Here is a 25,563-nt window from a genome sequence, read left to right on the forward strand (position 1 = left end):
GCCGGGCACAGCCTGGCGCATCACCCTTCCAGGATCCCCGGAAGGATGGCTCTGAGGCACTCGTCCAGGCCCGCTGCCGGGAAAGGCGGTGGGGCCGGTAAGGGTGTCGGTGCCGGAAGCTGCTGGGAGCCAGGAGACGGCACCGAGGTACCGGAACCCCGACGCGTCGGTACCTCCACAACCGACGGAGACCTCTCCTCTCGACGATGACGCTTCGGCGTAGACTCCTCTTCGGGATGCACCGAGGGCGTCCGGTGACGACGCTTCTTATCCTTTTTTCGATGCACGTCACCGGCGCCGGAGGGCATGGAGGAGGAGGAGGTCGATCCCCCTCGGTCTCGAGGCACCGGGTCAGACAGGGGTCGGTCCCGTGGCTCACGAGCTGAGGGAGTGACCGGGGCCGACTGCCCACGCGGCCTCTCAACCCCACTCTCACCGGCGGACCGGCGGGCCAACGGGACCTGTTCTCCTGGGGTCGCTGCCATCGGTGCCGATGTCTCGGGCATCGATACCGGTACCGAAGAACCGGCCTTCGATACCGATGCCGTCTAGGTCGACGTCGAGGGGCCGGCGCAAGTTCCAAAAAGACGGTCCCGCAGAACTTGCCTCGCAACCTGAGTCCGTTTCCGGAGACCGAGACACAAAGCACACGACTTGAGATTGTGCTCCGGCCCGAGGCACTGGAGGCACCAAGCGTGGGTGTCGGTCTGCGAGATCGGCCGGCCGCAGCGACCACACTTTTTAAATCCACTCGGGACCTTCGAGGACATCGACGGAAAAATCGCGTCGGCGAAGTCAAAGTCGTCAATGGTGGCTAAAAACACACCACGAAAAGATAAACGACCGAGCGACCACTAGGCCGCAATGTGGCGTCCCCGCTGGAAGCGAGGGAAAAGGGGAGCGCGTGCTCCACACGCACAGAGATTTTTTTTTTTTTTTTAACAAACAAGAAAAAAGGAAAACCGAACGGTAATCCGAAGCGAAGCGACGATCCGCGTAAACGCGGTCGAAAAATCCGGCGGCTGAAACAGAGAGAGTGGCAGAAGCACAACTCTCTCCAGTCGCGGAAAAAAAGGAACTGGCGGGAGCGGTCGCGCACGGGCGGGAAGACGGCCGCGCATGCGCGGTGGGCGTGCCCTGCGTGCCGACCGTCCCGCGAAGCTTCTTTCCGGTTGGTGGGGGCTGCCGCGGACGTCACCCAGTCGTGAGAACAAGCAGCCTGCTTGTCCTCGGAGAAAACTCAGATACGCTGCCCTCATCTACATCAGAGGAGACAGAATCCTCTAGGGCCTGGAAATCCACCCGAGGGCGTTTGCTTCCGGAGGCCTCAACCCCTTTATCGGACAAGGGAGCAGGGGCAGCGTTTTGCATAAGAAAGGCCTGATGCAGCGGCAAAATGAACTCGGGGGAGAAATCCCCCAGACTGTGCACTTCTGCAGCCTGGGCCACAGCCCTAGATGCACCCTCAACCGGCGCTCGCAAGAGCGGGGGAGAAACATCTCCCACCTCGAGGGCGGCCCAAGAAGAAGCCGTCCGAGCAGAGTGGCTGGCCAAAATGGTGGAGGCAAGCAGCGGGGGATGGGCGTTTATGGCGGGGAAAACCGCCGCACCGGAGGAAGAACCGGGACACTGACCGGCCTCCAAACTGACGCCCAAAAAGGGCGAATCAGGCTTTAAGACCCCCGCATCCCCGCTAGAAGCGCACACGCGGTCCGGGGAGCGATTCTTCGCGCCCTCGCCCTCCGACGCCATAGGCCACGTGGAGACCGATCGGGGAACCCCCTGCCCGCTACAAAAAGGTAAAAATTACCTGCTTCTCGCTCCAAGCTGTAACGAACTGGTGTCCCAGTGAGCAGCTGCAATAAACGCTGATATAAACGTTGAAATTTTTTTTTTTTTTTTAACGGAACCAGCGGGAGGGGGGAGAAAAGGAGGGACCTGGCACCACCAGGTTTGCACTTGCTCAAGAAGAGCCCTCAACCCCAGATACTCAACAAAACCTAAAGATTAGGCTTGGAGACCTAGCTAGAGCTGCTGCTGTGTGTGACCACCACCTGCTGAGATAGAGAACATACTGAGGAGTTTCCGGCAGCACATGACCACATATAGGGAGGCAAAAGGATTGCTCTCTATCTCCACCTGCTGGTAGATGGACACAACCCACCAGTCTATGGATTGATCAGCAGGATGATATGGAAACCTCCAGTTCAAGGTTCAGCTCCTGGTCTCCTATCCTGGGCTGTTCCAGCGAACCACTCACCGACGCTGCTGTTGAAACCCTGAGCTTGTTGCAGATAAGATTCAATCAAACCTGAAGATATCAAAGGTCTTTGCTGCTGGGCTGCAGTAGCAGCAGCTCTGCCCCTTCTCTTTGGCATTACAAGGTAATTAGAGAGTAACAGTAAAATCTGGAGGAGCTCTAAAACACGTCTGTCTCAGTCAGCGGCCATCTTGGAACAGATGAAGTCATATTTAAAGAAATTATGAAAGCCGGCAAATTGGGCACCAGTATGATAATGGGCAATTTCAATTAACCCAACACTGACTGGATAAATGTTATAGCAGTGAGTGCTAGAGAGGTAAAATTCCTAGATGTAATGAATGACTGCTTTTTGGAGCAACTTGTCCAGGAACTGACAAGAGTTGGAGCAATTTTAGATCTAGTCCTTGGTGTAGTGCAAGGCATAATATGAGAGGTAACAGTGTTGAGTCCGCTGGGAAAGTGATCATAACATGATCAAGTTTGAGCTACTGTCTGAAATGAAGACATAAAGGAAATCTACTGTGGCTGCATTTAATTTTCAAAAGGGCGACTGTGATAAAATGAGGAAAATAATTTAAAAGAAGCCAAAAGGATTGGCTGCAAAGGTTGGGACATTAAATCAGTTATGGACATTAATTAAAAATACCATCTTGGAAGCCCAGAACAGATGCATTCCACTTATTTACAAAGTTGGAAAGAAGAGAAAATGACAGCCAGAATGGTCAAATGTGAAGTGAGTGAGGCTACTAGAGACTAAAGAATGTCCTTCAAAGAAGGGAAAAAAGGACCCAAATGAAGAAAATAAGAAGCAACATAAGCACTGGCAAGTTAGATGCAAAGCATTGATAAAGAAGGCTAAAAGAGAGTATGAAAAGAAACTTGCTGAGAGGCAAAAACTCACAGTAACAACTTTTTCAACTACATCAGAAGCAGAAAGCCTGTGAGGGAATCTGTGGGACCATTAGATCACAAAGGAGCAAAAAGGGCACTCAGGGAGGACCAGGCCACAGCGGAGAAACTGAACGAGTTCTCTGCTTCGATGCAAGAGATCTACCTGTAGCGGAAATAGTTTCCAAGGGTGACTATGCAGAGGAACCAAAAGAAATCTCAGTGAACCTGAAAGACATACTGAGCCAAAAATCGACAAATTAAAGAGTAGTAAATCATCTGGACCGGATGGCATGGTACTGAAAGAACACATAAAATTGCTGATCTGCTGTTAGTAATCTGTAACCTGTCATTCCATGGTGCGACCTCACCTTGGGAATATTACATTCAATTCTGGTCGCCGTATCTCAAAAAAGATATAGCAAAATTAGAAAAAGTTCAAAGAAGAGTGACCAAAATGATAATAGGAGATGGAATTGTTCCCATATGGGCTAAAGATATTAGAACTCTTCAGCTTGGAAAAGAAATGGCAGAGGGGGGATATGATTGAAGTCTATAAAATCCTGAGTGGTGTAGAGCAGGTGACGGTGAATCAGTTTTTCACTCATTAAAAAAATACAAAGACCAGGGGAAACACAATGAAAATGAATGGAAATACTTTGAAAACAAATAGTAGAAAACATTTTTTCACTCAATGAATAGTTAAGCTCTGGAACTCATCACCGGAGAAGTGGTAGCGTATCTGGGTTTAAAAAAAGGGTTGGATAAGTTCCTGGAGTGAAAGTCCATAGTCTATTATTGAGATGAACATGGGGGAAGCCACTGCTTGCCCTGGGATTGGTAGCATGGAATGGTGCTACTAATAGGGTTTCTGCCAGGTACTTGTGACCTGGATTGGCCACTGCTGGAAGCAGGATACTGGGCTAGATGGACCATTGGTCTGACTCAGTATGAGGCATATTTTCAAAGCACTTAGCCTTCCAAAGTTCCATAGGTTTCTATGGAACTTTGGAAGGCCAAGTGCTTTGAAAATATGCCTATATGGCTATTCTTATGTTCTTATGTACCACAGAAAGTAGAGGATCCAAATCAACAAAGCCCTATAGAAAGAAAACTTCATACTCTTAAAAAATGTTGAGGGTTTAAGGGAGAAACCCTTGAAAGAACACAAAGAACTGTTGAAAAAGTACAGAATTTGCTATAGAAGTTGCTCTTAAATCATATAGATAAAGAATGAAAAGCCAATCTCAAGTATAGAGTATGACAGTAACCAACATGTCAGTGCTCTACACCCTGATAAGGTAAAGCCTACTCATCCAGAAACTTCAGCCCCTGAATCAAGCCACGGCGGGGAGGAGGAGACAGAGCACGTGCCTACACCTGATGTTACTCCAAACTGCACCGAGGTGTGTGGAGAAGGTCGCAGTATGACGTCATGCACGCCTAGCCAAAGTATATCCTAGAGAGCAACCTGAGAAAGTAGTCAAAACGTATGTCATCATAGATGAACACAGTAACAAGTCTCTGGCAAGGTCAGAATTCTTCAACTTTTTCAACATCCAAGGAGATTAATTTTCCTTACAGCCTGAAGACCTGCTCAGAGGTTGCACCAGTAACAGGGAAAAGAACAAGTGCATGTCATAGAAGCAATGGATGGCGGTAACAAGACTTGGTTACCTACTCTCATAGAGTGATAACCAGAATGAAATTCCCACACCAAAGGTTGCAAAGCACAAACTCACTTGAGGTCCACAGTCAAGCACCTGCAACCTGTAGACCCAAATGCTGAAATCCTATTTCTGTTAGGAAGAGACATGCCAGCATTGGTTAGAGTTTGAGGGTGTGCTAGTCCACCTGATGCTCCATATGCCTACTAACTCGCCTTGGAATGGGTGATGATAGGTGACATCTACCTCAACAGACTGAGAGAAGACCAAGTGCCAATGTATATACCATGAATGTCCTAGAAAATGGGCATACTACCTTATTGAAGCCATGTCCCAATCATCTACATGCAAAAGAGATTTTTAGTCGTGAAGATTTAAGTCCTGGTGTAACTGTCCGCCAGACCACATCTCCATCAGATTTGGGAGAACACTGACTGAATTCAGGCAGAGATGCACAAAACTTATTGGGCCAGAACTGTGCTTTTTTTTAAACCGGTTGCAGCTGGTTCAGCGAGTTCGGTATTCAGTGGGCAATGCACAAAGGGGCTCTGCGGGCTTTTTACCGCTCGCAGTGGCAGCCAATGAAAATCGAATGCTAAACAATACTGATGAGCCCATCAGTGTTCAAATGTGCATTCCAAGTGATGCACAAACGTTAAGAAGCAATGAATAGAAAGGAACGCCTACCTTTAGCGGGGTAAATTTTACAGGAGGTCTGAAGCAGCCATAAGTAGACAGTTTTTCATGTAGGCGATGGGATAACATGTCTTGGGAACCGGGATCCTTTTGGCTGTCCTGGGCAGGTATGCTGGCAGACTGCAGAGAGCCACAGCAGACCTCAGCCATACTTTGGGGCAGGACCGGCCAAGCTTCTCCCGACAGTGAAAGGCAGCAGTTTGGGGCTGTATGCAGTGTGTGCACTCCCCAGTCACCCTGGCTAGCTTTGGGCTGAAAAAAAATGATTAAAAATTACAATACCACCCCTTTCCCTCTGGCCCCAGCTGTAGTGGCGGCTTTGCATCAAAAAAATTTTTTTTTTGGGGGGGGGGGGGGAAGCTATCTACGGCTTTCATAAATGCAGCTTGTATGCAATGTATGAAAGCCATGGGTAACACACTCTGTTCTGAGCATACGTAGAACAGCCATGCTTAGCCATTGGCTGTTCTGCGCATGTACAGCTTACCTAGCTTTTCCCCCTACCAAGCTGCTCGCTGTTCTTGCGAGCAGCTCATTTACACGCGATTCCCTTTAGGAATTGCTCACTATTTTCAACTCATAATTTTTACCTAGATTCTCAACAAAGACGGATATTTCCGGGGACTTTTGTGCATCTGCCTCTGTGTTCCAAGTCACAAAAGATGATGACAAACTTATACTCTCCATAAAAGATAAGAGAGTTCTTGATAATTATGGACAAAGAGTTCACTAAAGACGAGTCAGAGTTGGGTGGCTACACTACCATTCTAGACACCCATACTTAACAACAGAGATCAAGATCTCTTTCGACTCCCTTCATTACAAAAAACTCTGAGGAGGAAACAAGACAAAGCTGAATTTTATAAACTTCATGCAAGACGTGTTGACTAATGGCCATGCAGAGCCAGCTCCACCCTTGAAAGAAAAACGTAAAATATCAAATCTTATATGTATCGTATCAAATCAAAAGCTTAGAATGGTTTACAAGAAAGAGAACTGGTATCAAGCTTAAGAATACAAAATCCAAAAAATAAAAGCATCAGGTACAATTTAAGAAAAATATTTAGTAAACAACCAAAATTTAAGCAACTTGCGAAATCTCAAATAGTTGGTTTCGGTTTAAATTTCAAACAGCAGGGCATTTCACATGAAAACTACTGCAAGAAAAAAAACCTCTCTGAGGATTAAACTAACCTTGATTTTAAAAAAGGGGGAAACTAACTTATTAGCATAAATAGCCATAGTTTTAGGAGGTTGTACAACAATCAATGCAGATAAATATTCTGGACAAAAACCACTCCCGACCGTGAACACTAAACAAAGCCTTGAATGGAATCCTAGCCCACACGGGTAACCAACGTCAAGTTTTGAGCAAAGGAGTCATATTTTGTTTTATAGTAAAGCAATCGAGCAGCAGTGTTATGAAGTAGCTGTAGCCTGACCAAAGATTTAGCAGGTAAACCCAGAAAAAGAGAATTACGATAATCTATTTTTGAAGTAATCAAGACTTGAGACACTTTCTGCATTTCATCAACTGAAAAGTAAAAGCGAATCAGACATAGATATTTAAGCTTCAAATAAATAGCAGTTGTCAACTTCTTAACGGTAGTTTTTTCAGCATTTAAGTTGGTTATCAAACATCCATCTTGAAATCACTGAAAACTAGGTCTAATAGGTTCAAATAAATCAGACGGAAAAGGAAAGTAGAAAAATTATTTGTACATCATCAGCATAAATATAATAGGACAGCTTAATAGATTTAAGCAGTTTTCCCACGGGACTAAAACAGATATTAAACAAGATGGGTGACAGAGATGAGCCTTGTGGTACCCCCACAACCAGGAGACCAAGAGGAAGAGCTCTCACAAGGAGTGTTGATACCTACCCACCTTTGGTATATATCATCCGCAGAAACCAAGCCAGATCAGAATTGTGTTAGATTCCAGCACTCAGTTTCAAGAAATTCCACCTAACAATGTACTTCTCTCTGGTCCTGATCCACAACAGAATTAGGGGATTCTGATCTGCTTCAGAAAAGAACCAACTGCTATACCAACTGCTATAAAAGCAGACATCCAACTATATTTTACTGTTTAATCGTTCACTTGGACTATAGAAATTACCTAAAATTCCTGTGGTACCGTGACACCACCAACAAAGAGATTGGGGAGTATTGAATGAGAGTCCATGTTTTTGGTAACAGTCCATCACCAGCAGTAGCCACATATATGGGCTCAGGACAGTCCAAGAAAGGTGTAATACTAATATGGCACAGATGCTAGTCACTTCGTAGAAAGATTTTTATGTGGATGATGGTTTGATGTCTTTACCAACCACAGAAGAATTCATTGACTTGTTAAAGAAACACAAGAAATTTTAGCAGAGGCTAATCTGAGATGCCACAAAATTGCTTTTTAACATTTTATAAATGACCTAGAGATGGGAGTAACTAGTGAGGTAATTAAAATTTGCTGATTACACAAAGTTATTCAAAGTCGTTAAATCGTGGGAGGATTGTGAAAAATTACAAGAGGACCTTACAAAACTGGGAGACTGGGCGTCTAAATGGCAGATGACGTTTAATGTGAGCAAGCGCAAAGTGATGCTTGTGGAAAAGAGGAAGCCAAATTATAGCTACGTCATGCAAGGTTCCACATTAGGAGTCACAGACCAAGAAAGGGATCTAGGAGTCGTCGTTGATACGTTGAAACCTTCTGCTCAGTGTGCTGCTGTGGCTAAGAAAGCAAATAGAATGTTAGGTATTATTAGGAAAGGAATGGAAAACAAAAATGAGGATGTTATAATGTCTTTGTATCGCACCATGGTGCGACCGCACCTTGAATATTGTGTTCAATTCTGGTTGCCGTATCTCAAAAAAAGATATAGTGGAATTAGAAAAGGTGCAGAGAAAGGTGACGAAAATGATAAAGGGGATGGGACGACTTCCCTATGAGGAAAGGCTAAAGCAGCTAGGGCTCTTCAGCTTGGAGAAAAGGCGGATGAGGGGAGATATGATAGAGGTCTATAAAATAATGAGTGGAGTGGAATGGGTAAATGTGATGCGTTTGTTTACGCTTTCCAAAAATACTAGGACTAGGGGGCATGCGATGAAGCTACAATGTAGTAAATTTAAAACAAATCGGAGAAAATGTTTCTTCACTCAACGTGTAAACTCTGGAATTCGTTGCCATATTATGTGGTAAAGGCGGTTAACTTAGTAGAGTTTTAAAAAGGTTTGGATGGCTTCCTAAAGAAAAAATCCATAGATCATTATTAAATGGACTTGGGGAGAATCCACTATTTCTGGGATTAGCAGTACTAGAATGTTTTGTACTTTTTGGGGATCTTGCCAGGTATTTGTGATCTGGATTGGCCACTGTTGGAAACAGGATGCTGGGCTTGATGGACCTTTGGTCTTTCCCAGTATGGCAATACTTATGTACTTATGTCTCTAACAGTCCAGAAGTAATGAAAGCATTTCCTACAGAAGATCACGCTAAAGACTTGAAAGATTTAGACCTGAGAGTAGATGCACTTCAACTTCAGCGAAATCTTGCATTACATTGAGACCTAAAGAGAGAAATCTTTACCTTGCAAGTCTCAACTCAAAATAAACCATGGACCCGTCGAAGTGTCTTGTCCACACTCAGCCTGTATGACCTACTGGGATCTGTGGCACTGGTCACCATTCAAAGAAGATCCTCATTAAGAGAACTGTCCCAAAGTACTGATGGGTGGGATGACCCACTACCAGAAGAAATGAGACAACAATGGAAAAATTCTCTAAACACTCTTCAACAGTTATACATTCCACGCACATACATTCATGTTCCACTCAGTACTGCCAGCTGCAAGGGGATTTGCTTCTTCTCAGATGCTTCTATGAAGGCCATAGCTGCAGTGGCCTACTTGAAGGCAACAGAAGCAGAAGAATCTCTCATGTTTGCTTCATCTTCGGCAAGGCCAAGGTAGCACCACAGCCCAATCACACTATTGCATGCCTAGAACTGTGTGGAGCACTACTGGCAACAGAGATAGAAGTGCTGATACTGAGTGAAATGGACATTCAAGTAGACAAGTCAATTTTTACACTGATAGTAAAGTAGTCCTGGGCTACATCTATAATCAAACCAGGAAATTCTATGTACCTTATTCGCTCACATATATATCCTGTGGGTAATACAAAACTTTACATTTAAAGGGGCATGCCGTGGGTTATATTGTGTGCAGGCAATACAAGCTTTTACATGCAGAATGATGATTTAAACAACAAAAATGTTTAAAGTCATTTTATTTCTCAAATTGCAACAATTCAACAATATTAAAAATACAATGGAAAGGAAACAAAATATATTTGTCCTGACAAATTGCAAAGTGATGCATGTGGGAAAGAGGAACCCAAACTATAGCTACGTGATGAAAGGGAGTCACTGATCAGGAAAAGGATCTAGGAGTCATTGTTGACAATACTTTGAAACTCTCTGCTCAGTGTGCTGTGGTGGCAAAGGAAGAAAATAGAACTTTAGGTATTATTAAGAAAGGAATGGAAAAGTAGCATTGGCTCCCAATCAAAGAATGGATCATCTTCAAAATCTGCACCTTAGTCCACAAAATCATATACGGCGTACTCCCAGGATACATGACAGACCTTATAGACTTACCAATAAGAAACAAAGTCAGATCGTCAAGATCCTACCTAAACCTACACTACCCAAAGTGCAAAGGACTGAAATATAAAACAACTTATGCAGACGGTTTCTCCTACATAAGTCACAACTATGGAATGGGCTCCCAAAAGCCGTGAAAACAATCCACGACCATTTGAACTTCAGGAAATCACTAAAAACCAACCTCTTCAAAATGGCCTACCCCAACGACCCCACGTAACCCTCTTCACCTACCAACACAACAAGACTATGATCGAACAGGACAACACGCAATCTTCATCCATTCTGACCCTCCACTTATACCTCACACGATCACTATACAACTTTGTATTCGTTAACCACCGACTGGTACTATGTAAGCCACATTGAGCCTGCAAATAGGTGGGAAAATGTGAGGTACAAATGCAACAAATAAATAAATAATAAATAAAATAAAAACGAGGGTGTTACAATGCCATCGTATTGCTCCATGGTGCAACCGCACCTTGAATACTGTGTGCAATTCTGGTCACCGCATCTCAAAAAAATAAAATGGAATTAGAAAAGGTACAGATAAGGGCAATGAAAATGATAAAGGGGATGGGATGAGTTCCCTATGAGGAAAGGCTGAAATGGCTTGGGCTCTTCACCTTGGAGAAAAGATGGTTGAGGGGAAATATGATAGAGGTATATTTATTTGTTACATTTATACCCCACATTTTCCCACCTATTTGCAGGCTCAATGTGGCTTACAAGGTATCGTAAAGGCATTTGCAATTACGGTTGATAACAAATACAAGTTTGTGTAGTGGTTGCATGAGGTAGAAGTGAATCAGGCGACATGGGGTCGGGGGGGGGGGGGGGGGGAAGGGATAGTGAGATGTCCAGTATGGTCTTTGGTTGTGTTGTGTTGCTTGGTGTGGGGATTTGTATTGGATTGGCGGGATATGTTTTTTTGAAGAGGTGGGTTTTTAATGATTTCCTGAAGTTTAGGTGGTCTTGTATTGTTTTCACTGCATACGGGAGTCCATTCCATATTTGTGCACTTAAGTAGGAGACGTTAGATGCATGAGTTGTTTTGTATTTTAGCCCTTTTTTTTAGTTTTGATAATGTAGGTTTAGGTATGATCGTGCTGATCTGAGTCTATTTCTAGTTGGTAGATCAATGAGGTCTGTCGTGTATCCTGGGACTATGCCGTAAATGATTTTATGGACTAAAGTGCAGATTTTGAAGATGATCCATTCTTTGATTGGGAGCCAGTGCAGCTTTTCTCGAAGGGGTTTAGCGCTTTCGAATCAGGTTTTACCATATATCAGTCTAGCTGCTGTGTTTTGGGCGGTCTGGAATTTTTTTGTGAGTTGTTCTTTGCATCCCGCATAGATTCCATTGCAGTAGTCTGCATGACTTAGGACCACTGATTGTATTAGTTTATGAAAGGTATCCCTCGGGAAGAAAGATTTTATTCGGTTTAGTTTCCACATTGAGTAGAACATTTTCTTTATTACGGTTTTTACTTGGCTCTCAAGAGTGAGGCTGCGATCGATGGTTACTCAGAGTATTTTTAGGCTGTCTGAAATAGGAAGTGTGTGTCCTGGGGTGTTTAAGGTTGCGGGTTTGTAGTTATGTTGAGATGAGAGGATAAGGCAGTGTGTTTCAGTGTTCAGTTTCAGTTGGAATGAGTTTGCCCAGGAGTTCATGATGTTCAGGCCATTTCAGTCAAGTCAAGTCTGAAGGGAATGTAGATTGTAACATCATCTGCATAGATGAATGGGTTGAGGCCTCGTTTGGATAAGGAATTTGCCAGTGGGATCATCATCATGTTGAAGAGTATTGGCGATAATGGTGATCCTTGGGGTACTCCACAGGCTGCTTTCCACGGCGGTGGTATGTCTGAATTTGATTTTACTTGGTATGTTCTGGTGGTTAGAAAGCCCTTGATCCAGTTGTGTATGTTTCCCACAATCCCGAAGTGGCTGAGGAGTCTTAGTAGTATATTATGGTTTATTTTATTTTTATTACATTTGTACCCCGTGCTTTCCCACTCATGGCAGGCTCAATGCGGCTTACATGGGGCAATGGAGGGTTAAGTGACTTACCCAAAGTCACAAGGAGCTGCCTGTGCCTGAAGTGGGAATCGAACTCAGTTCTTCAGGACCAAAGTCCGCCACCCTAACCACTAGGCCTCACCATATCGAATGCGCTCGACATGTCGAATTGAAGGAGAAGTATGCTTTTACCTATGGCTATTTCCTGTTTGAATTTGGCCAGGAGAGTGCCTAGGACAGTTTCAGTACTATGGTGGGAGTGGAATCCTGATTGTGAGTCGTGTAGTACAGAATGCTTATCCAGGTATTCCGTAAGCTGTTTGGTCACCAAACTCTCCAGCAATTTTACTAGAGGGATGGACGTCACTGGGCAGCAACTGGTGAGTGGTGTGGAGTGGAACGAGTAGACGTGAATCGCTACTTTACTATACTAGGATTAGGGGGGCACACAATGAAGCTACAAATGTAGTAAATTTAAAATGAATCAGAGAAAATATTTCTTCACGCAATGTGCAATTAAACTCTGGAATTCGTTGCAAGAGAATGTGGTAAAAGCAGTTAGCTTAGCGAGGTTTAAAAAAAGGTTTGGGTGGCTTCCTAAAAGTCCATAACCCATTATTAAAACGGACTTGGGAAAATCCACTGCTTATTTCTGGGATAAGCAGCATAAAATGTGGAGTTTTGGGTTCTTGCCAGGTACTTGTGACCTGGATTGGCCACTGTTGGAAACCGAATACTGGGCTTGATAGACCTTCGGTCTGTCCCAGTATAGCAACACTTATTTAATTTTGTACGACACTGGTCAACACACATTTACAATGAATTATAGGGTCACAGAGGCAACTGTAGAGTTGTGACAAGGACTGTCTGTACCAGACTTATCAGTTTCTTCGTCAGTGGAGAACTCCTCAAATTCTGAGTCGAAGTAAGGATCTGCAAAATGCTCAGCTACAAAAGCTGCTGTTACCACATGGGACAAAATCTTCATTTTCTGAAGAGCTGTCATCAAATGAGCATCCATCTTTGAGTGCCTTTTTGAATCCTTTGACGATCATGGAGGATTTCACTGCTTCCCAGGCAGTTTCTGCCCAGGAAAACACTTCTGCATAAGTGGTGTGGCATTGTTTCCCTGCAGGAGTGAATGAGTGCTTGCCTTTATACATCCACATTTCCCATTGTTGACAAATGAGACATCTGAATGCATGATTTATGGAAATGCCCAAAATCTGTATCTTACTGGTAAGTCCGCTAGGTATAATAGCAATATGCACCCCTGCACTATTTAACAGTTTCTGCATAGAATCTTTATGTGAGACATTTGCATCAAATATTACCAAAGATTTTGGTACAAAATAATCCTCCTGTTTGTGTAGCAGGTATGTCACATGCCACGGGCAATTCATCCATATTTATTATATTCCAAGATTGAATATTGCCTCTCTTTTGCTCTGCCATGACAAAGTTGTGGAAACTTGCCACTTTCACTTCCCAGGGATCAGGTAGCTTTTATCCTACAGTTTTATTGCTCTAACGGATAGTCCATGTCTCCTCATGAAATCATGGATCCCGTTTTCTCCTCCGTTGAAATCTGCACAGCTCTCTGGTGTTCAATTTAATGTTTCTAAAGGAGACAATGCTGCAACTTTCTTTTTGTGTAATTACCCATCCTTTGAGTTTCATCTCTATGTTAAGCTATTTTGGAGGTTTACCTCACCAAGTACGTTTTTGTGGATGCAGTTTCGCCAACATTTCTTCCTTTCTCCACTCGCCGATTGATTTTTTTTATCCCCAGAGAAAAACTGCCCAGCCTCATGATTTTTAAACCTGACATGCCCTCAGCTGCAGCGAGCTCTTTTGGGCTGATAGATTTTAACTCTAACTCAGACATCCGTCCAGGAACGACTGCTTGTGCAACAAGCGTTGTTCCTGAAAGCAGCTTGGGAGCTCATCACTTCTCTTGCTTCTCAAGCCAGGTAACACTCAGAAGAGCCACAGAACACCTCAATTCATATTGCATCTTCATTTCAACAACAAGCTGGTGAAAGACCAGACACCTGTTATCAAATTGTCAGAGATGCAAACTTGGAGATCATCAGTGACAACTTGGCACCACCTGGGAACGTCAACACCAGACTGCTTCACCAGAGTCATCACTGAACTAGTGATCCTCATACCTCAGAAGAGACATGAACAGTTGTTCACTCTACAGACTCAGACTTTTTCTTTATCTTTTTATGTTGTCTTGTTTTAGCACCAGCGAGACAGAGAGGTGTTGCCTGGATGAAAGAAAGCCTGAGACAACAAGAAGTTTGTCAAGCAACAAAAGTTCCAGATTGCATGGATTTGCATGTATAAGATGTTTAGTTATTGGTAAAGGGTTAATAGTGGTATCTAATGATACCAGGAGGGGAGTTTTCTACCCCCATTACATGGGCAGCTTGTGTTGTCTGTGTGTAGTAGATTGTGTGTCTGTATATTTACTAAGCTGTGCATAATGGACCACGTCCCTGCATTTCTGCGGTCCTCTGTTTTTAGCCTTAATGAACACCTGTGTTCTGTTCTCAGTACTTTTTGGAGCTTTGCTGTTATTGCCTGCCTCTGAGCTTGCTGGGAGGAACAGAATTCCCCCCCTCTCTCCAACTGCTCTCCTGGGATAAACAGAAGATATGGTAGCTGTGCCTAGGCCTTAGATCCAATGTGCAGGGCTTGAACTCTCCATGCTGAGACAGTAAACTGCTGCTTGTTTTTTTCCTCTCTGAGTTAGAAATCCATAGAAATTTTTCATTTGCTACTGTAGCTGCTAGTGCAGTGTTTGAGCATTTCAAATTATCAGCCACTGACAGTTCCTCTAATCTGGGAGAGGGGCTAATCGCAGACACAGACTCAATCTATGTACAGAATCCCTAATCCAGCTCAAAACAACTGTGACTAGGAGGAAGTGACGTCACCAATAACGATGGAGGCTTAAATAGTTAGCTCCCGCTCACCGAAAGAAAAAAAGCGTGAGTTCTCCCGCTGATCGTGTCCTCCCGGTGCGATTGTGATCCGCAGCACCCACGGAACCGGTGGTGCTCCGGGCGGCGACAAGTATGCAGCCGGAACTTAGCCAATTTGGCTTTAAAGGCGGGAAGACGGCAAACCGCGTGGCGGGCCTGGAGAATCAGCCCGAGCGAGCTGGTAAACACTCAGACGGCGAATTGCAGCAGAGCCCCTGCCTCTTTGGTGAGGACCCAGATCGGACAGCAGCGGACCCGCTCGCAGAGCTAAAAGAGTGGCTACTGGAGATCCGTGCGGACGTAAAGGCGGTCCGGGCGGAGCTGGAGACGCTAGGCTCCGATCTCCACAGTGAAATTAGAGAGCTGGGGAATCGGATGGAGGAGATGGAGTCCCGAGTGGAGGAACACACGGAGGAGCTTGGATCGCTAGACCGAGCGATCGAGGACGTCCGTCTGGGTCAGCAACAGTTGGCTGACAAGATGGAAGATTTAGAGAACAGAAGTCGGCGGCACAATTTGCGGTTTAGGGGTATTCCTGAAACCCCGGAATATGCCGACTGTGAGACAGTAGTGCAACAGGTGGTGAGCGCTATATTGAAAGAGGCTGGTAGCCCAGTGGAAGCAACTGCAGTAGTGCTTGAGCGCTCTCATAGAACGCTGGGCCCAGCCCGGAACAACCTGCCTAAAGACATCATAGCCTGTTTTCAGGACTACAAGTTAAAAGAGAACGTGTTTCAGGCGGCCAGAAGCCTACAAAGCGTCAAGTGGGACACGCATAAGGTGGAGATCTACCAGGACCTGGCGCTGGCCACTTTAAAACGACGAGCGGAGTTGAAGCCGATAACAAGAAGGCTGCAGGAGCTTGGAATCCGCTACCGCTGGAAGCATCCCTTTGCTCTGGCATTCTACAAGGAAGGCCGCATGCACCAAGCAAGATCCCTAGCTGAAGCCAGAGCGGTTCTTCCAGAAATACAGCAGGAAATCCCGCCGGAGACTCCGGGGAAAATAAGGCGTGACAGAGCCCCGGCATCCCACTCGAAATGGCAGCGAGTGGGTAAGGGACATAAGAGATTGCAACGTCAGCAGTCGGCTGGCCAACTTACATGACTGTGGGTAAGGGGGGCACAAATGATGTGTTAACATGTGTTGGGTCTGGGCCCGGTGGAAGTTCAGAATTTAAGGCTCGCAAGAGCTATTTGGTTCCGGTTTGTAATGGTTTTGGTTGATATATAGCAGGAGAACAGTGGTTATGTTGTTCAGTGGCACTAAGAGGGTGAGTGGAGGGGTGAGGTACTTCCTCTACGGGATACTCTTTCATATATGAGAGAGGATCTACATGAACATAGGGGGAGGGGGGTGGAAGGGAGGGCGGGACAGGGTGAGGGGGGGAGGCGGGGGAGTAGATGGACAAGAGGAGAGGAACAAGGGGATGACAAGGCGGGAGACTATACTTGGGCTGGCTTAGGGCGCCTATGGGAGGTGATGGAATGCAAGATGTAACACTAGCGATCCTGAATGTCAGAGGCTTAAATGTGCCAATGAAGCGACAGCTCCTATTTCGGGAGCTGATCCGCTTAAAAATAGATATAGCCCTGATTCAGGAGACTCATTTAAAAAAGCAACATGAAAGGCTATGTAGGCATCACCAGTATCCGCATGTGTTCTTTGCATCGAACAATTCAGGCACCAAGAGTAGGGGGGTTATGGTAGCGCTTAATGATTCCCATCCATGGCAGATTAAAAAGATCAGTAGAGACAAGGAAGGTCGTTATATCTTATTAGTTATCCAATTGGGATCACAGACCTACACTATAGTTAACGTTTATGGGCCCAATGCAGATCATGGGGAATTTTTTCATCGACTAGATCAGATATTGCTGACACATGGGGAAGGAGCCGTGCTGGTGGGAGGAGACTTTAATATTACTCCTAACCCACAGTTGGATAACTCCTCCACATCAATACAATATGCTAAACAGGGACGGGAGCTACTTCACACATTTATAGCAAGGTGGCAGTTGAGTGATCTGTGGAGGCAGGCCAACCCAACACAAAGAGATTATACATGCTTTTCCCAAGTTCATAACTCCTTCTCCCGTATTGATTTTTGGTTGGGGGATGCTATGGTGATGGGCAGGGTTAAAGATCAACAAATAGAGTCGTGAACCTGGTCAGATCATAGCCCGGTCACCCTTGTTTTACAAACGCAAGAGGGGAGGAGGGGGGCCCCACAGTGGCGCTTGGATGATGCATTGCTGGCAGAGGTGACTCATGTACTTCAATTTGAGAAGATAATCAAAGAATATATCCAATTTAACGATAATGGGGAGGTGACCCCAGGGGTGCTTTGGGAGGGCTTCAAGGCGGTGATGAGAGGCCACTTTATTGCCTTGAAAGCACATGTGCGACGGGAAAGAACTCGAGCAGAGGAGTCGGGGCGCAAGCAATTGGCACAGGTGGAGAAATTAATAAGTAGACAGGGTAAGGGAGGCCCAGCACGCACGCTGCTAGACCAAGCGCATAAGTTAAGGCAAGAGATCAGGGAGCTCCAATTGGCGGACCTCTCTGAGCAACTGCAGAGGATACGCCAGACCCATTTTGAGTTTGGCAACAAGGCCAGTAGGGTATTGGCGCACAAATTAAAACAGCAGGCAAAAAAAGCGCATGTCACTCAGCTGAGAAATGACCGGGGGGGCCGCATAACGGATCCTCAGGCCATACAAGAAGCTTTTAGGAGCTTTTATGAAAAACTCTATACTCCGGATATTAGTCCAGAGGAAGTTGAGATCGAGGCCTTCCTGGATAGGAATGTACTGCCCATACTTACATAGAGTGCCCAGCATAGACTTTCCAGACCAATTGAGTTAGAGGAGGTCTTACAGGCAATAAAGGAACTAGCACCCAGCAAAGCACCAGGACCTGATGGATTTACGAATAAGTTTTACAAAACTTTTGGGTCCCTGGTGGCTCCTCTGCTGCTGAAGATGTTTAATGATTTGGGAGAACGGAGGTCTCTTCCGGAGACCTGGCACCAGGCGAACATCATAGTCCTACCCAAACCAGGCAAAGATCCACAGCTATGCGGCTCTTATAGGCCAATCTCTCTTTTGGGGGTGGACTATAAAATCTTTACTGCGATTCTGGCGTCCCGTCTGCAGCAGTATTTACCGCAACTAGTTCACGAAGATCAAGCGGGGTTCGTGCAGGCGCGCCAAACATTTGATAATATTCGCAGGGTACTCCACCTCATTCAATTTGCACATATAAAACAACAGCCACTATGTATCCTTTCATTAGACGCAGAAAAGGCGTTTGACAGGGTGCATTGGCCATTCTTGTTTGCAACCCTGAAGAGGGTGGGTATTCCAGAAGGGTTCATGCACTGGATGTATCTATTATATCGAACGCCCACGGCCTCGGTTAGGGTCAATGGGAGTCAGTCCATACCATTTTTGTTGCGGCGGGGGACGAGACAGGGATGTGCCTTGTCACCACTCCTTTTCGCCTTGGTTGTGGAGCCATTGGCGGCTTACATTAGATCACATCCAGACGTACGAGGACTGAGGATGGGAACCACTGAAACTCGGGTGCTATTATTCGCGGATGATATCCTCCTCACTCTAACAAATCCCAGTACATCACTTCCAATTATAGGGGCGGCATTGCGGGACTTTGGCTGGGTGGCTGGATTTAAGGTTAACATGGAGAAATCAGAGGTGTTGAACATCTCCATACCAGTGGACCAAGTAGCAAGGTTGCGAGCCACTTTCCCCTTTAGGTGGGCCCCCAGAAGTATCAAATACCTAGGGGTAAATATAACAAAGCGATTGGAGAATCTGTATGCGGCCAATTTCCCTGCAAGGGTAAGGGAACTTTTCTTGGAAATGGAGAGATGGGAGGGCCTAACAATCTCGTGGATGGGTCGGATAAATGCGATTAAAATGATCCTGCTGCCGAAGCTGCTCTATTTATTTATGGCGCTTCCTATTTCTCTTCCTGACAAGTTTCTTAAGGGTTTGCAGCGCAGAGTCTTCTCCTTCATATGGAAAAGGAAGCCGCCACGGGTGCGTCGGTCAGTGATGCATCAGCCGAGAGTACATGGGGGTATGGGGGTGCCCTCGTTTTTGCTTTACTATCAGGCGGCTCACCTTCGCATTTTAGCAGAGTGGTTGCAGGGAGGTGGGAAGGCTTGGAAGGCTATGGAGCAGACTTGGTGCGACTCGCACCCCTTGAGGGTTATCCCTTGGCTCTCTGAACGAGAGATCAGAGAGATAATAAAAGAAGTGCCGCCGATTATTCGGTGGCCACTCACAACCTGGAATAACATTCGTAGTAGATTCTTTCGAGGACGCACACACTTTTTACATACCGCAATACGTCATGCACCAGGATTCACACCGGGATCTTTGGATTCGCGTTATAGGAACTGGGAGCGGGGAGGCTTATGGGAGTTGGGGCAGATGTGGGAGGAGGGGGAAATACTAACCTTTGCAGAAGTGCAAGAGGAATATGGGATCCCCACGTCTAATGCATTTCAATATAGCCAACTAAGGGATTACATTTTGAGGCGAGCAAAGGAAGAGTTGAGTTTGGAAGAAACGCAATTAGAGAGGGCTATGGCTGGTGGAGGGGGTAGAGGGGGAATCTCTAGGCTATATAAAGCGCTTTTATTACAAACACAACCAATTCTATATTATACACATAAATGGGAAAAAATACTGGGGGGTCTCTTATGAATACTCAGTATGGGAACGAGTGTTTGTTTCGTTGCTTAAGGTGTCAATCTCTAATGCTCTTGTAGAAAATGGCTACAAAATATTATATAGCTGGTATTACACACCACAGAGATTAGCTAAAATGTTTAAAGGGGGGTCGGCTCTCTGTTGGCGTCAATGTGAAATGATAGGAGATATGGCTCATATATGGTGGGCCTGTCCTCATGCTCAACAATACTGGACAGGAGTGGTGAAGTTGATTATAAGCATAACGAAATCAAACTTTCCTATGACAATGGACTTTTGCCTTCTGCATATGCGACCCGAGGGGTCCAAAAAGTATGTGTATCAGCTGGCCACCCAGATATTGGTGGCTGGTAAGTTGGTGTTGGCAGCGGCATGGAAACAACAAACTCTGCCGGGACTCAGGACTGTTATAAGGAAACTGGACTACATTCACCTAATGTCTAAGCTAACGGCGATGCGACAAGGTTGCCTGATAGTGTATCATCGAATATGGGACTCATATATTGAGTGGTCGGCGCAGCCAGACCCTGCCTTGTCAATTAACTAAGAGGGAGGAAGGGGGTAGAGGGAGGGGGAGGGGGTAAGGGGCATATAAGGGGATTACAGAGTAATAAAAACAAAACAAAAACCAATGTTGATGTTGCAGATGGAAGTGGTGATACTGTTTGTTTACAATTATTTCTGTGCGATATGTGTATGTTCAATAAATATAAATAAACATTAAAAAAAAAAAAAAAAAACTGTGACTAAATTGTCCTTGCTTCTTAAGGAGAAATTAGGCCTTACCTGCTAATTTGCTTTCCTTTAGTCCCTCCGGACCGGACTAGTGATTGACTGATGGGTTGTGCACACCTTCCAGCTGGTGGAGACAGACTTCTGACTCATCTGAGACAGCCAATAAGAGCCCTTACTAGATAGAAAAATCCAGTATACAATACCAAAGCAGAAGGAAGAAAGCTACACTCTGTTCACACAGGAACCTGAGCAGCCAGTAACATAAAACACGCATAAGGTGCCTTACTCTCCGTAGGCACCAAGGCATAGCTGGAGAATGCATCTAAGTATGGAACAAATGCTACTTTTTTTTTTTTTGGACAACAAAAGAAGTGTAAACTGACAACACAGCTCTCCTCGAAAGGACTAACATACCTATATATAAACATAGAAACAAACTGATGACCGGGAGGGATCTAGGCCGGTCCAGAGGGACTAAAGGAAAGCAAATTAGCAGGTAAGGCCTAATTTCTCCTTCCTTAGCGTCCCTCCGGACTGGCCCAGTGATTGACTGATGAGAAGTAACAAAGCAGTGAAGTTATGGGCGGGACCTCAGCAACCTTGCTTTAAGCACCTGTGCCCCAAACACTGTATCCTGATGACCCTGCACATCCAACCTGTAACGCTTGGAAAAAGAATGCAACAATGACCAAGTCGCAGCTCCGCATATCTCCAGCGGACGGACCAAACACCACTCGGCCCAAGAAGCAGCCTGACCTCTGGTACAGTGAGTCTTAACTCCCATTGGAGCTGGATTGCCTGCCAAAAGATAAGCAGAAGCGATCATCTCCTTGAGACAATGAGAAATGGTGGGCTTAGAAGCTGCTAGCCCCTTCTGTGCTCCTCCAATAAGGACAAACAAGCGATCCATCTGCTGAAACTCTTCCATGAGCCTCAACTAGAACTTGAGCGTCCTTCTAACATCCAGACACTTGAGGCAGCGCTGCTCCTCCGAACCTGAGAAGACCCCAGGACGGGCAAAGTCACAGACTGCAAAACATGAAAATGCAACTTGGGAAGGAAGGAGGGAACCGGCCGCAAAACCACCCGGTCCTTCGTGAACTGCAAGGATGGCGACTGACAAGAAAGGGCCTGCAACTCCGAAACTATCCTAGCTGAAGCCATAGTCACCAGAAAAACCACCAAGAGAGTCAAGTTCTTGAGATGCGGCGACCAGAATTGAACACAATACTCAAGGCGCGGTCGCACCATGGAGCGATACAACGGCATTATAACATCCTCACACCTGTTTTCCATACCTTTCCTAATAATACCCAACATTCTATTTGCTTTCCGAGCCGCAGCAGCACACTGAGCAGAAGGTTTCAGTGTAATATCGACGACGACACCCAGATCCCTTTCTTGGTCCGCAACTCCTAATGTGGAACCTTGCATGACGTAGCTATAATTCGGGTTCTTTTTTCCCCACATGCATCACCTTGCACTTGCTCACATTAAACGTCATCTAGCCGCCCAGTCTCCCAGTCTCGCAAGGTCCTTCTGTAATTTTTCACAATCCTGTCGCGAGTTAACGACTTTGAATAACTTTGTGTCATCAGCAAATGTAATTACCTCGTTAGTTACTCCCATCTCTAAATCATTTATAAATATATTAAAAAGCAGCGATCCTAGCACAGACCCCTGAGGAACCCCACTAACTACCCTTCTCCATTGTGAATACTGCCCATTTAACCCCACTCTCTGTTTCCTACCCTTCAACCAAGTTTTTAATCCACAATAGGACTTTTCCTCCTATCCCATGACCCTCCAATTTCCTCTGTAGCCTTTCATGAGGTACCTTGTGAAACGCCTTTTGAAAATCCAGATATACAATATCAACCGGCTCCCCTTTGTCCACATGTTTGTTTACTCCTTCGAAGAATTGAAGTAAATTGGTCAGGCAAGAAGAGAAACTCCAGGAGACTGAGAATGAACAGGAGACCGGCTGTTCAGCTGAAGAAGCCAAAATGGCGGCGGTTCCCACCAAAACGGGAACTGCAGGAACATCAGAGAGAACCACCAAATCAGCTCCCTGATAGAGGCAATTCCGCCGCCGAAGGACCCGGGTCCGACATGGTATCTAGGGTGGTTCATAACTTGCAACGGCCACTTCTGTCGACGCTGTGGCGCTGCCACATCGAGCAGCGCTTGAGCTTCTCGGCCATCCCGGCCAGACAGCTTCAGCACACTCTGTACACTCGCTGCTCCTAAAAGCACCTTTTTTTTTTTTTTTTTTTTTACTTGTTACTGGCTGGCTGAGAGGGCTGTGAAGCACTGAAGCTAGCAGGGAGAGAAGAGCTGTTCTGCCTGCTCACAAATCAGTCTGCCCCGCAGAGATTTTTTTTTTTTGAACCAAAATAAATGCGGCTGCCTCTCCCAAGATCAGAATCTCTTCCCCCCGAAGAGTCTGAGCCACTAGAAGACCCACAAAGTGAGCCAACAAAGAACAGGGAGGACTGGGGGGGAGAGACCCAGCTGCCCGGGTGTAACACCCCCAAGGTACTACTACTACTACTATTTAGCATTTCTATAGCGCTACAAGGCATACGCAGCGCTGCACAAACATAGAAGAAAGACAGTCCCTGCTCAAAGAGCTTACAATCTAATAACCCAAGGCCCCCACGGACCACTACCTCAACTAGGTTCCCAACAATAGGTGAACAGATAAAAAGGAATGTTAGTGTCCCCCCCCCCCCCCTTTTTTTTAAACACAGAGAGAAAAAGGAGAAAGAAGGGAGACTGACAGGGCTCACCACCTTCCTTTCACCTGCTGGAGAATACTGGGTTCTTCTATCTAGCAAGGGCTCTTATTGGCTATCTCAGTTGAGTCAGAAGTCTCAGTCTCCACCTGCTGGAAGGTGTGCACAACCCATCAGTCAATCACTGGGCCAGTCCAGAGGGACGCTAAGGCATTAAGTGTTGTGAATTGCTTAGAATTTTGCAGTTATAGCAGTATACAAATACTATTGTTATGTTGGCATCAACTGTATTAAATGAAGAATAGGATTAAGGCTTGGAGTCTCTTCTTTGATAATAAGCAGGCCCAGGTTTAACTCTCTGAATATACATGGCCAAAATTAACACCTTGTATAGACCAGAAACACTGCTGTATGCTAATAAGTTTTTTTTTTTGTCAGGAACATAAATTTGCTTGACAAAAAAAAACAACTTATTAGCATAGAGCGGCATTTTAGAAAAGATGTCCAACTCAGAATATGGACACCCAAGTCAGTATGTCACAAATGGATATCCCTCTCCACCATGATAAAGGAGAGAGAAGCTTTGACAGGGGTACAAACAAACACTTCAGTCTTAAGATGTAACTTTCAGATCTGTGCTGCAATAAATATCTTATACAATTTGGACCTCTCCATTTCTGTCTGGCTGCCTGGGTTCGTAACACAGTTCCTATTGGTTCACCCTGGGGATGACGTCACAGGGCGGACCAATGGGAAGTGAGAGGGAAGGGAACCCAGCAGCAGCCACCGGAGGTGAGTAACCAATTCCCCCCCCCCCCCCCCCGAGTTCCATGATCCCCAACCTACCTACCTCCCTCCCTCCCCGTTGTCCGAGTTCCACGGGCTGTGACGGCCCCACTGCCGTTCAAGTTCCACGCCCCCCTCTCCTCCCATTTCCGCCGCCCAGCGCCTCCCTCTGTCTCTGTGGCCTCCGACTGCAAGGACGACGTGTACGGGTGCCACAGCCCTTCGTACGTGGGAGCTGCTGTTTAAAAGTTTTACCTCCTGCTCGTCCGGCAACACTCAAGTCCAGCAAGTACAGACGCCGCTTCAGACAGGCTGTGGTTTGCTGTTCCTCTGGTCCCGCCCTTCCGCAAACAAAAAATGAGGGCGGGACCAGAGGAACAGTGAACCACAGCCTGTCTGAAGTGGCGTCTGTACTTGCTGGACTTGAGTGTTGCTGGCCGAGCAGGAGGTAAAACGTTTTAAACAGCAGCTGCCACGTACGAAGGGCTGGGGCACCCGTACACGGTTTCCTTGCACTCGGAGGCCACAGACAAAGGGAGGGAGGCGCTGGGTGGTGGAAATCGGAGGGGGGAGTCCTGAGACAAGGGGGAGGGGGCCCTGGAACCTTGCTAGCGCCCGTTTCCTTTCTGTTGAAAACGGGCCTCTTTTACTAGTAACATGTATAACACAAGGACCGATATGCATATGATTTGTGAATTTCACCATCGCTGAATAAGAACTTGTATTGGATATTGGCTGCTCTGCTTTTTGAAAGAGTGGTATACAGCATTGAATGCTTACACGAGCAAGTTTCAAAGTGATATCTGTGGGTAAAAGGTTTTTTCACCCAGGGAAACTGACTGCTTACTAACTGCCTCCCCTGAATGTAGCTCAAACAATGTCTACAAGGGCTTTAACTTCATCATCTTGGGATAAAAAGCTTATTATACAAGAGAAGAATCTCATAAACAAGAGAAAGATATACTGAAGGAAGTGAAATTCCCAATCTTGCCTTTTAACACTCACGTGGATACTAAGTAAAAGTGATTTCACTCACCATTGCGCTCAAATTTTTTTATTTTTTATTTCTGGAAGCGCAAAGAGCCAATGATGATGCTACAAAAGACCTCCACATATTTAGTGTTTGAAAGTATCGGCTGAGTTTGATTCTTCCCACCTGCACTGATACTATAGCGCTTGAAAGAATCACAGTAAGTGTTTTCAAGCAGGAGACCCAAAAGCACTTCTCTTCCTCATCCTACCTGCTCCCCTTCTCCAGCACACAGGAATGATTAATGCATTTCGCCTCACCTCAAAGAAGTTGTCATAATGTTCCTGCACCTCCACATCGCTGACATGGCCTAGGACAGAGGGGGGCAAA

At 45.7% G+C, this 25,563-nt stretch overlaps 1 protein-coding gene across 2 annotated transcripts in view; it reads right to left on the bottom strand.

Annotated features, from left to right (window-relative positions):
* The window catches only part of U2AF1L4 (U2 small nuclear RNA auxiliary factor 1 like 4), a 131,810-nt gene that overhangs the window by 81,864 nt on the left and 24,383 nt on the right, over window positions 1-25,563 (bottom strand). The window contains exon 4 of one of the 2 annotated variants that reach the window (XM_030213645.1): window positions 25,494-25,543. In XM_030213645.1, coding sequence (XP_030069505.1) covers window positions 25,494-25,543 — 50 coding nt within the window. Of the gene's footprint in view, window positions 1-25,493; window positions 25,550-25,563 lie in introns of both variants that reach the window. The other variant, XM_030213644.1, reaches the window with a different exon arrangement.

The sequence above is a fragment of the Microcaecilia unicolor genome, chromosome 8 (genome assembly GCF_901765095.1).
Source record: "Microcaecilia unicolor chromosome 8, aMicUni1.1, whole genome shotgun sequence".
In the NCBI taxonomy this organism is placed as follows: domain Eukaryota; kingdom Metazoa; phylum Chordata; class Amphibia; order Gymnophiona; family Siphonopidae; genus Microcaecilia; species Microcaecilia unicolor.